At 33.5% G+C, this 13098-nt stretch overlaps 1 protein-coding gene across 1 annotated transcript in view; it reads left to right on the forward strand.

Annotated features, from left to right (window-relative positions):
* The first annotated feature begins 3191 nt into the window (after positions 1-3191).
* The window catches only part of LOC138305689 (unconventional myosin-Va-like), a 110499-nt gene continuing 100592 nt past the window's right edge, over positions 3192-13098 (forward strand). The window contains 2 exon segments of the mRNA XM_069245979.1: positions 3192-3368; positions 10050-10157. Coding sequence (XP_069102080.1) covers positions 3342-3368; positions 10050-10157 — 135 coding nt within the window. The 5' untranslated portion in view covers positions 3192-3341.

Raw genomic sequence — 13098 nt, forward strand, 5'->3', positions numbered from 1 at the left:
ATTGCATCCCGAAAAAAATCCGACGCACTATATCCTATATGGAATGAAGTACTGATTGCACATGCACCAAAGGCAAAATGAAAATATATATATTATTTTTGCGTTTATTAGACATACATACATCCGATTGAACACCAATTATTGTTCAAATAATGAATATCATTTATAACGTCCATGTTGACATTGTATTTAGAAAGCAACTGTCTTCTTTTTACATTAATTTGTTTTAAAATGTATCTCTTTATTGTCTTTTGATTTCAAATGTGTCCCTAAATAATTCTAACATGACGCTACCCAAATTGGTACACTTTTTGAAGATAATTGTTATAGGTGTCTAACGTGTGCTTGAATCCAGATTTTTCTTTTAAAGATGCTCCACCGCTGACAAATAGCATTTTTCTCAATGAAAACAGGAGCAGACGAATTGGTATTTTCTTCAGTTAAAAAAGTAACTTACTTTACACCATTACCACGATTGAAAAGTTTCAGCTTCTAATTTTACTTCAAGATAAACATTTAAAAAAAATAATTAATTGCATCCCGAAAAAAAATTCCTTGGCACTATGTCCTATATGAAATGAAGTACTGATTGCTCATGTACCAAAAGCAAAATAAATTATTTGAAATTATGGTTTGTGTTAACAAGGATTTATAAGTGAGATATACATATACGTCCTTGGTGTTAATTAGACATATATATACACGATTAAACACCAATTATTGTTCAAATGATGAATATCGTTTTCGTTTAAGTTCTGTGGTTCATCTTTAACATTCCACCAATAGATACCTTCAGTTTTAATTTCATTGTACATATGTATTTATACATAGAGAGCTTTGAATGGTACACCTCTTAAATTTGATTTGATTAATAAATGTCTAGACATAATGAAATTGTTTGAATTTCTTTTTTTTCAGTTTATGTAAGTCATATATCTGTCAAAAAATCCCATTCAGCAATATTTGTTTTCCTTGTTTAAAATATATGGTGTTTTTAGGTTTGTCGCACGAAGTCGTTTCCCGGATTTTTTAACAAGTTCATTATTTTCATGTTTAAAGTCATATGTGTCGTAACTGAGATAAATTCATTTATCGGCGTATTTTTTATTGGAAATTGGATGGAATTGATAAACATTAGTTTTTAAATTATTCGCCCCATGTAGTCTAGTACCTACAATAATTCTACAGATAAAATTATAACGCTGCGAAGAAATGGTAGAGATAATAAGCAGCAGGAAAAATAAGACATATGCAAAATGTCATAATTATGATTAAGCACCTTAATTGTTGTTGAGGACATACAGTAATTGTCAGTTTAGATTGTAAACTGAAAAACCTGCTTCATGCATACTATAAAAGTGTACCAATTTGGGTATAAACAAATACATATACCACGGTGTAATTATCATATAATGGTTACCTCCCTTTGGCCATAGCAAGTCAACACGTTTGAAGAAGAATTCTATTATAGCTAAAAGTTCGACATTTTCGTCACCCCTAAATGGCTGAGTAAAAAAAACCTAACACTATGAAAATGATTTTGATTTTGACTATTTTACTACATATATCAGATAAACGTACTGGTACCACATATTTCTGAAAATATCTGAATGAACTAATTAATTTTCTGATTAAATGAAAAGACAATCAAAATCAGCTGACATGGCCGTAAAATAGGACAAAAATGCGGATCGAAAATTTACTCAGCAATTTTACTTCGACAGGATAATTTACTCTGAAAACAAATAATGTGTTTCGGGACTTCATTTTTATCAAAATAATATAATTCATCCAAACGTCCTAATTTAAATTTCTTTCTTTTTTATTACGAAGAGATCTAGATCGTCGTTTCATTTTACTTTTCTTTTCAAAAGCCTCCTGTAGCATTCCTCGACCAGGGCTAATATATATCCGCCAGCTCAACCATGATCATTTCTTCAACGGCTGTGATTCATCAAAGGTTGCATTCTTCAATCATTTTATTTTCTGATAATATTATAAAATCAATAATCTAAAATTTGTAAAGTAGTCTTTGGATTTTATGTTGTACTATGATTATCACATTCAATATAATTTAACATTTGCCGCTATGATAAATAAAAAGGCATTCGCATGACGTTCGTCATTTTGAAACATTTCTTGAAATAATATTTTACGCGCGTATTGGAATTCTGATTATATTTCCCTCTTCAGCTTTAGATCCATGCTTTGAGTTTACAGTTTATAATGGTGTACATGTACATGTGTTTATAACTTTCCATCGCGTGGTTACACATGCAAATGTGCTATGTTCATTTTTCTTTTCTTTATTCAGTGCAATGTACCTCAAAACTGCACGTGATCGTTTAATTAGAACTCAAAGTGCGAAAACACGTACATAGACATTAACAGTTAGATTTGATGTCTTGGGATTATTTTTTCTTTTATTTTCAATACTTAATGACTTTCAAATAAATAAATAATAATAAAAAAATGTTTTTGGAGAGCAATTAATGAGCCTTTTTCTTCTTTAGTGCGTTATGGAAAATATGAATTATCTACCTATTTATTCTATTGTGGTTTTGGAAACTAAATTCCATAATTAAAATCAATAAACTAAATGATGTTTGCATAGATATACTCATATTATATGTTAGATTTGACCAAATATTGTGGTGTTTATTTTAGGGAGAAAATTCACCCTCACATTTTTTCAGGATAACGAAAAAAAATTAAATGGCATAGATCTGAATGGAATAATCGTGATTTTGTCCAACAATATAGTGTTACATGAAAATTAAAAAAAAATGTGTATATTATGTATTATTATTTTTTTATAATTACGGTTATTTTGTTCTCTGTAAGATTAAATCTGTGTCTTTTTAAGAGTAATAATTTTGAAAATAAACACGAGCCGACAAAGTCCACGTGACCGCTTAGGGCGTTGTTGATTATTCCTTTACCTATATTTTGATATGATGATGTGCCGCCTTGTGCGGCCCCAGGCAATTTACATGAATAGTGTACATTGACAAACGTGAGGTGCGATGTGATTAAATATTGAGTCATCGATTTCCATAAAGCAGGTGGTCAACAGACGACGCATTCCGAAGGACACACGTCTTCAGAACGCTTTCCATTTAGCTGGAGATATATGGATATTTTTGGAAGCGTCTAGGCTATTCAGAGTGCGTTTGATAAACCCCGGTGGGCGGAAAGCTCTAGAGAACAACAGTTAACCAATATGGCGTCTATCAGAATTTGACGTCAAGATACAACACATTCTAAGTGCATGCACATTAACAAGATGACATAGGATTGTAAAAACTGAAGACACAGTTTAGGAAAGGTCTCGCCGTAAAATGTCGGCCACTGAATTGTACACTAAGGTAAGGCTGAGTAAGATAGACCAGCGAATACTGAAAGTATTGTTGACATTTTGGTCAGCTGACGTTCGACTCGATGGGCCGATCACATTTCAATGTCAACAAATACAATGTTCGGAAGCTAATCACGCGCATACTTTTATTAACAGGTGCTCAATTAACGCGCGTGCTCACGGTGTGCTCGTTTAGTAAATTTCACACCTTCGTTGACGTTTCTGATACCGGATCCGTAATATGCTACAAATTCAAATAACGATTACACCGATTCGTGTCAGTGGTGTACGATTTTGGGACATCCCACAGGGAGATAATTGATATAATGACAAGCAGTTTAAATCCATGCGTTTGCATCGCATTATTTTAGATGAGAGATATCAGACAGGCAGATATTCTACAACATTAATACAGTAATACAAGAACCAGAATTAAAAAAATATATACTCTGATATTGAATAGCTAGATGCATATCATTAATTTCATCTAGGGCCTACCTTATTAAAGGTAAATATAATGCATGTAAACATGCACTTTTACTATCAAAGTATATAGAACATCAGAGATTGATTCAGGTATTATATGCAGACTATCAATCAGTACATACAAAATTATAATTATCATGCTTTGAATTTCTAACTTTTAATATATAATTTGTGGCAGGTTTTAATTTAGCATACCATATTCGTCCCAATAAACGCACAATAAAAAAAATGAAAAGGTGCTTAATTATATATAATGAGACAAAATTATTGCAAACCTCTACACAGTTTTGAGTATTTTTGGTCTTTAGGAGGATGGGCACTTATATAGTGACATGGACGCTTTTTGGGTCGAATACGGTACATGTAGTGATGCAGATGCTTTCTATACTTTCTACCTGCTGCAAATTCTGCAATATGACATCATATAATGACTGCCTTCGATTTATCAGGTTGAAACTTTATGTCAAGTGGAACAAGTGAAATTAAAAAAAAAAATAGCATGCCAATCACTGAATTAGTATGACCCAGCAGGCTATTGATATAGGAAGTAAAACAAAACAGAAAATCAGTCCAACCAAGCTACCATTATACATTATTCTTTACTACATAGATACATGGGCTTTGGTGTTCAAATGACTGTATTGATCACTATATACATATATAGCAAGGTTTAGACTTTTAGCCTGCTGCCCAATCCCTATTAAATCAAATGATTTAATACAAAATATTTTGAAATGAAAACCTGTCAGGTACTGACTAGTGACTGTAGGTTGATGAATTTTCTCTGAGTACTCTGGCTTTCTGCAACCTCTTGAACCCGTTATTACACCTTTTCATAGCCCAGGGTGTTTAATATATCACATATATTTCAAATATTTTGAATAATTCTGTTGTAAGCCTAATGATATGATAAACTTTAGATTTGTTTCTATAAAAGCCGTATAAATTTAAGTGATCGGTGCATTGATTGATGGTAATGCTGAGCATTTATAAACTATGATTATGGAGTTTGTAAAACTTTATTTCCATATGCTAACACATAAATATGTCATGTAGATATAAAGGTATCACATTCATTGTATTTAACAATTTTGCCTATGTAGAAGAACAGGAAAAAATAAACTCATATGATTCCTGTCGAGTTTTCGGACCTGAAGAATCGAACCTGGATGTCCCGAATGAAGAACTATGGCTCTACCAACTGAGCCAAAGAAACATGCTCTGTCAGCTGAGTGACCGAGACAGTATTTTAACACTATGTACAAACCATACCGACCCGTTCCTTTTACACAGGTCTATAAGGGCCCATCATCTCTTCTGGAGAATCTAGGAGTTGAAGTTATCTCCCCCCCTTGCCCACTTGATGGATTAATATTCAACAATGTTTTGCAACTGTATCATGCTTGTGACATAGGCATTATAATGTATCCCATATTACAAGAACTTGCGAGCCTTTCACATGTGAATCACGACATAATAGTGCATCTCAATGAAAGCCATATCAATGTCATGATTCACATAATATAAGCACCACACAGTTGTAAAACATTGTTTAAACCAAGGGATGGGGGGGGGGGTTGTTTATATAACTTCAATTCTTCAGCATCCTCAATATTCCATGGGTTCCTATCACTTACGATCTCTACACCCCTAGACTATCTCATAGTGAAATTGATGGCAGCTCAGCGGAAAACATTTGACCAATCACAGACCAGCAAAGATTTCCTTTGAAGACTACAGAGAGAGCAACGCCTAACATCAAAGCCACACAGTCAACCACAGTGTACCGTTAGTTATACGGCTCTTTTGATGTACATCAAATGACTAAATTACCTGTTCTGTTCTGTTGCCTCCAGTTTTACTATGAGATAGTCCAGGGGTGTAGAGATCGTAAATGATCGGAACCACTGGAGTATCGAGGATGCTCTTCAGAAGATGGGAGTGACATTTATAGAGGAAGGGGGAATAATTACGGCGAATACGGTATATTATATTATCATATGCTCATTTTTACAACAGAAATGTTTTTTTGTTTTTATGTCAGTCTAGATATTTCATAGAAAATGTGAATGATATTTCTTTTTATTTAAATATTTTTTTCAATTTGTCTTGAATGTAAAAAAGTCAAGGTCATTAACACAGACTCATTTAATTATTAGCAGTAGTAAGTAATGATTGGCTGTCTAATGTATATATTATCAAGTCTAAAAATACCATAATTCAAAATCAAGATCACTTGAATATGCAAGGACAAGATCAGCAATGATATATAATTTGTATTCTAAGATTTCCTGACATACATAATATATTAATAAGAACTTACTTTAAGCCTCCAGGTATAAATGTATGTACATATTTACATTTTCACTGTAGTCCCACTTATAATGTAACCTTACCAAACGCAGTTGGCAGTCATATGTGCATATATAGACTATGACCTTCAATTGCTTAACATGACGTCATTTATAATTATTGTGACATCACAATTGTTGTGCCAGCGATGACAGAAAAAGGCTGTTCAAATGGCTGTTCAATCCTCGACGATATAAAGAATGATTAAGTCCCTTGGTATGTCAACATAAAATTGTAACCAAATGTAAATATAAGCATTGAACGTCTTTCAGTTGCTATTGCGCTTCATGGAATTTGCCTCTGTCCAGTTGGCATTCATATTGGCTATGAATGCCAACTGAAAGATGTTCAATGCTTAAATATATACATAATGGAAAAGATTACATATTTCATAAAACTAATTATATATATAATGTTACATACATTCCGATTCCTGGCTGACATGTACATATTCACTGGTTTGCTTAGAGTCTTGCTTTGTTTATACATAAAATATTTACAAGCGCCATATTAACAGCAGGAAATATTATTTTAAGGTTTAGGAGTACTCAGAGAAAAACCTCCAACCTACAGCATGTGGTAATTATGTGTTTGGGAATGTATATACGTCATGACTTTATGTATTGTCTACTTGCACTTGGTCACCATATTGCATTGGCTCTCTAGCTTTATCTAAATATATGTACTCTGCAGGTTAAACCCTGTAACTATATATACTTCCTCGGATCTCTCTGGCTGATAAGAGATCTATGTATTAATTACTATGTTACCCCTTAAACACATTTCTGTTGTTTTTCAGGAGATAGTAGCAGATCAATGCATTTCAAATCAATAATCAGTATATATGCTGTATGTGTAACCCTAATGCAACTTCAAGGAATTAAATCTTAAACAGATTTTATCAAAAATACTTCCCCTTTATATTGCCCCTTAAATTTCAAGAATGTGTAACACTTTTATTAAAGTAAGTGTCTAACAGATGACAGGTCATTGTGGAGTATAATCACTGGAAGCTTTTATCATGAATACCCTGGCAGGTAAAAAAATGTTTAAAACGTTCACATGATGCCTGTGTAATGGTGTCACACGGTCATTCTAAAGTCATGTGCCTTAATGGTTCACAGGGTGAAATCTATATCACCCTGCCTCCCCTATAATAGAATATGTGTAGTCCAACTGGGTTAAAGAAGAAATTGATTCAACTTAAAGAAAAAAAAAATAAATAAAAAAGAATAGCATTTCAAATTGACTAATTAGAGGGTTAAAGTTAACGTACATTGTATACTTTTATCCAAAACCAAAAGGAACAAAATTTTGCTGTCATATTTTAACATGCCTGTTCACCATAGATGATCATCAAACATATGGATTTCAATTTCCTCAACATTATATTTGCATATGTACATTTACTAATTAAGTCTTTTGATTATAAAGATATAAGTATAACGTCTTGCTTAAGAAGATCTTGAAATACAGCAGAAAACAAAAAAAAGCAATTAACTTTAATTATAAATATACACTTGTTCGTTGGCTGTAGATTTCAATGTTAAATGGAATTTTGAAGGCGACCAATACGTGATAATCAAATTTTCGGACTTAATTAGTTACAATTATATCTAATTGTACAGTTGTAATTAGTAATGTATGTTGCTATATGAAATTTCAAAAGTCACAGATTGTTTTGAAAAATATCAAAACCAATCAAACAATTTACTCAATATTAATATTAATAGATCAATAATTTTTTGAATTTTTTCAACGTCATATCAAGGTCTGAAGTCTCTTTATCAATTAGACATATGTAATTATACAACAGTTTAATATGTTGAGGAGAAAATTAAATCCAGAATACTTATCATTACTATACTGGGTTAAGCATTACAAGTTCCAATACTTGTGATCCCATCCGTTATAATCTGTGACATTTTGGTCCATGCTGGTAGTCTAAGGTTAGGTTGGTACATACGTAGCCCTCATTTATAACGTCCATGCGATCATCATCATCTGAGTGTTTGTAACAAAGTATCACTGTCACTTACATCTGTAATTTCCACCAACGGTCACATCCATTTCACTTTCCGGGGGAGTTTGACATACTAAAATATATCTATTACAAAAAGCCATGTGATTTCTTAAAAAATTCAAATATATTTCATAATGGCAATTTCAAATATGTGATGATATCGGATTTCTTTCTGAAAAATCCTGGCAAATTCTCAAAATCATCAGATGGTGTTGTTTGCTTGCAGAAGTTTTGCAATGTATTGCAATTGCGAGTATATACACTGTATATTTCTGTGAACTTGTGGTGTTTGTTGCATTTTGTCACAGGATAGATTTACATTGATACGATAACTTATACCATGCGGGAAAGTTCACAATAATTATATGATATAACGGCCAACATAAATAGGAAAATTACCACAGGAGCGTTTAATTTTCTATCGGAAAATTGCAATAACCTTTAAGAATTAAGCTACAACAATCCAAAATTACTGGACAATTAACACGGAATGGATATTATGACAAAGAGTGATTTTACTGAAGTATCGCCGATATTGTGAATCGTAATGGCTAAATACAAAGCAAACCAGCTGGGAGATATATACAGACGGTTTCTTTTTCAAACTTTTTTGAAAAAACAGGATATAGATGTTTTGTATACCAAGGTAGGTGATCTGCACTATAGTTCTTTGGTATTAATTTTTGATGAAGTTAAAATTTCTTTTTTTTTCTGAATTTGAATATAAAATCTAGATTACACTATAAATGTACCTGTATATCCAGTTGAAGATCATGCAGTATATATATATCAAGACTATTCATGGTTTCAGAGGAGTTTTCATTTGGTCTGCAATGATGAGGGTGTTGTTTCCTAAACGGGGTCCATGGTCTACTCCAATAAAATGGAGTCCCTCTGAATTAACTCACAGCGAAAAAAAATTTTCTATGCTAAATAAGATATGGAGACAACATAAATACAAATACTGCTAATTATACAAGGATATATATAATGCATAGACAATATAAAATTGCATGTTATTGATGATGTCATCAAATGAAAAATGGTAATTTCTTTTAACCAAATTCTATATACAGCTAGTATAGCTAGAATTGGCATTTCAGTGAGAATTCTTTAAACTTATGTAATTACTCAAACTCAGAGAGATTTCGGTTTAATAAACGTTTCAACTTTTTCACCATTCATGACCAGGAAAGATCAGACCATGGTCCATTGGGTGTACATAGAATGTCCAGAGTGAGACATTTTATATTTATCAGTATCGCTAGTTAATGCCTTGCATCGCTGGGTATAAGGCATTCCAGCATATTACCATGCATATCACTGACCCAGCCTATCGACAACAAGTGTGGTCTCTGTTCTAAACTCTTATATATGGGGAGCACAAAGAATTGTCTTGTACAGATCATAAAAGACTGTGGTTTTTTTTACGGGTACTCTGGTTTTCGTCTGACCAACTAAACCAGCTGGCTTATATCCTAAAATGACCTTTAATTGGTCTAAAATAAAACAGATCCTTATAACCATATAGGCCAGCCCTCGATCTCTTGGTTGCTAGTTCAAAATCTGATGAAGCACAATCGATCATGACGTGTACATGTCTGTAGTGTACATATCTGTAGTGTGTTGGTTATTTTTTTCTTGCTTTTCGTCACCTTCTATATTTAAACCTGATGCGTCCCCATAAGACCGCTTAATGCTTTGAAGAGGACACAAAACAAAATTAAACAGGACAACAGGAAATCGGTAAAAAGTGATTATTTTTAGGTAAACAATTGAATAAACACAACAAAACCCTTAAAGGATAAACTATTTTATTCTGTTTTGTAGGGGGCCCGGGTGTGGATACCTGACCCGGAAATTGTATGGCGGGCCGCGGAACTTCTTGAGAATTATACCGGACAGAAGTCGGTCAAGATCCAGTATGAGGATGGAGAGGTAGGTGTAAAGATATAGGTGATCTAGCTGTGACCATAAAAGGAGCTAGTACTTTACCAATATATATATAATTATACCATATGAGGGGTTATTAATTGACAATTATGTATACCATATAAGGAATTATCACATTTTTGTTGGATGAAGTAGGCTTGGAATTCTTGGTTGTTAAGTTGTAACAAAAATATGATATAGATATTTTGGTCAAGCCAATATGTTAATGGTCAAATTACTAGTATGAATAAATATGTAAGTGCACAGGTACATGATATATGCACGTACGTGATTTCTATTATCTTTGGCAGTCTAATATTTACTGAACGCCCCTCATACAGTCCGATGTTTCTTTATCTCATGTTAACTGAGATTTTCTGAAGTTGTTTTTATAGGGCTTACTGTCCCTAATATCTCCTTTTGTTACAATTGCAAATTAAAATGTCCATTGATTTAACACATACATTGTAGTACCGGTATGATATTTTATCCATAAAAGAAAACAAACTTTTTCATCAAAAATCATATTTGAAAATAATTAAGTCAATTTAGAATTGGCAAACTTTTGAAATCATTGCAGAGTTTAATTTCAATTATTTGATTATACATCATTGATTGTATTACATACAATTGTATCATATCAACCATAAATTCTTCTTCAAAACTTCTTTTGTCTCCAGGGTACTGGTATATACAAAGTGAGTGGCATGGCCATATGTCCCTATGTATATATTATTAGTGTACTTATTATATTATGATAGATATGTTCAATATCCAGTTATTTTCTGTGTCATGTTATCTATTCCTTAATTCATTTGTAGTTGATGCTGTTAATATGTATATAAACATGTACATATATATTTTCTGTAGTTACAATGTATATATGTAGATAGCAATTAGTTTCATGCTACATTTTCAGTTCCTTCTAAAGTTTATTTTTCAAGTATAATTGAGAAATCAGTTATTTTTTAGGTCATCTGACCCAAAGGGTCAGGATTACCTATTGTCATCATGCATCATCCGTCTTCGTGCGTATTCTGCCATATGTAAACTTTTCATTCAAACGACTTCTTCTCTATAACCGAAAGGCCCAGGGTACTGATATTTGGCCTGTAGCATGCTGGGATGAAGGGCTACCAAGTTTGTTCAAATGAATGATAGGCTAGGTCATAGGGGTCAAAAAGGCTAAAATCTTTTAAACGACTTCTTCTCAAGAACCAAAAGGCCCAGGGTACTCCTATTGGGCTTGCGGTATGCTGGGATGAATTGAATACCTAAGAGGCCTTGAAACCTGATATTGGGCCTGTGGCATGCTGGGATGAAGGGCTACCAAATTTGTTCAAATGAATGACCTTGATCTTCATTCAAGGTCACAGGGGTCAAAAAGACTAAAATCTTTAAACATCTTCTTCTCAAGAACCAAAAAGCCCAGGGTACTCATATTGGGCCTGCGGCATGCTGGGATGAAGGGCTACCAAGTTTGTTCAAATAAATGACCTTGACCTTCATTCAAGGTCAAGGGGTCAAATAGGCTAAAATCTTTTAACGACTTCTTGTGAATAACTAAGAGACCTAGAGACCTGATATTGGGCCAATGACATGCTGGAATGAAGGGCTACCAAATTTGTTCAAATGAATGACCTTGACCTTCATTCAAGGTAACAGAGGTCAAATAGGCTAAAATCTTTAAACGACTATGTTGTACGTATTATGCCAATAGTCAGGAGACCGTTAAGGCCCGGGGCCATGGGCCTCTTGTTAGAATTATTTTTTAGTTTAACCCAAATTTCTATTATTACTTAAATGCATGTGATGACTATTCAGTATAAATGCATGTGTTTCCTGTGCCTTCTTCTTACACCTTTTGAGATATTTGGATATTACTAAAGAACTGTCTAAGTTGCGCATGCATACAATACAATATAATTAGAGCTTTTATAATCAGTTAGAAAAGAACATCACATTATCAATATTTGTTGTCTATAGTTGAAATTCGAATATTTTCCATGTATTTACAATTCTTATTAATTATTTAACCTGGATAATGTTTTGATGTTCTTGCTCTTTTCCAATTTAATCCTCTGGAGGAGTAATATTCCGTCTTTATATATCATAGAGTTATCTGCCCCTGATGGTAGATAATTGATTGTGTGACATATTGTTCAATTTTGTGAGCTTTGTGGTTGCAAACATGACATTACAATCAATACCTGCAAATACAGAATAGTCCAGCGCAAAATAATTTGGTACAATTAGGAGCTGAAAATTCTGTTAATAATTTGATATACAGTCTAAATTTGAGGTTTTTCAATGTAAAACCAATTTTCATGATGTAATACTTACCATAACTTTAGTATGCAAATACGCTACCTACACCCATCTTTGTAGCCCCAACAAACATAAGATTTGAGAATCCCGTCTCCCTACCGTACCTCATCTCGTACTCGACGAGAGTAACATAGAGTGGTCTCCCTTCCTCAAAAACCCTTTATGGAGCCACAGGGGCAAAATGGCTGAGGAGGAAAGGGGAGGAAACAGAAGGGTGGGACTCCATAAAGTTATGGTAAGTATTACATCATGAAAATTGGTTTTACATTGAAAAACCTCAATTTCATTTCAGTAATACGTTACCATAACTTTAGTATGCGAATTCGTCTTACCGTAGTGGAGAGTCCGAAGCCAGGCAGCCCAATCAAACGTCAAATCCAGGAGACAAGCCCCAGTAGGGAGAATAAAAAGGGGTTCCAGGAACCCCCCGAAGGAAAGGGATAAAAAAATGGAATACCTCCCAGAGAAAAGAGGAGTACCATCGTGATGCCTGCCCGCATACAGTTAAAACCAAAAATAAATACCATGTCTAGGGCGGAGGAACAGTCACAGACTGAGCCGCCACAACTGGACCCAAGGAAAACAGTCCCTCAGAATGAGAGGACAGGGACCGGAGGTA

The sequence above is a fragment of the Argopecten irradians genome, chromosome 13, assembly GCF_041381155.1.
Source record: "Argopecten irradians isolate NY chromosome 13, Ai_NY, whole genome shotgun sequence".
Classification (NCBI taxonomy): domain Eukaryota; kingdom Metazoa; phylum Mollusca; class Bivalvia; order Pectinida; family Pectinidae; genus Argopecten; species Argopecten irradians.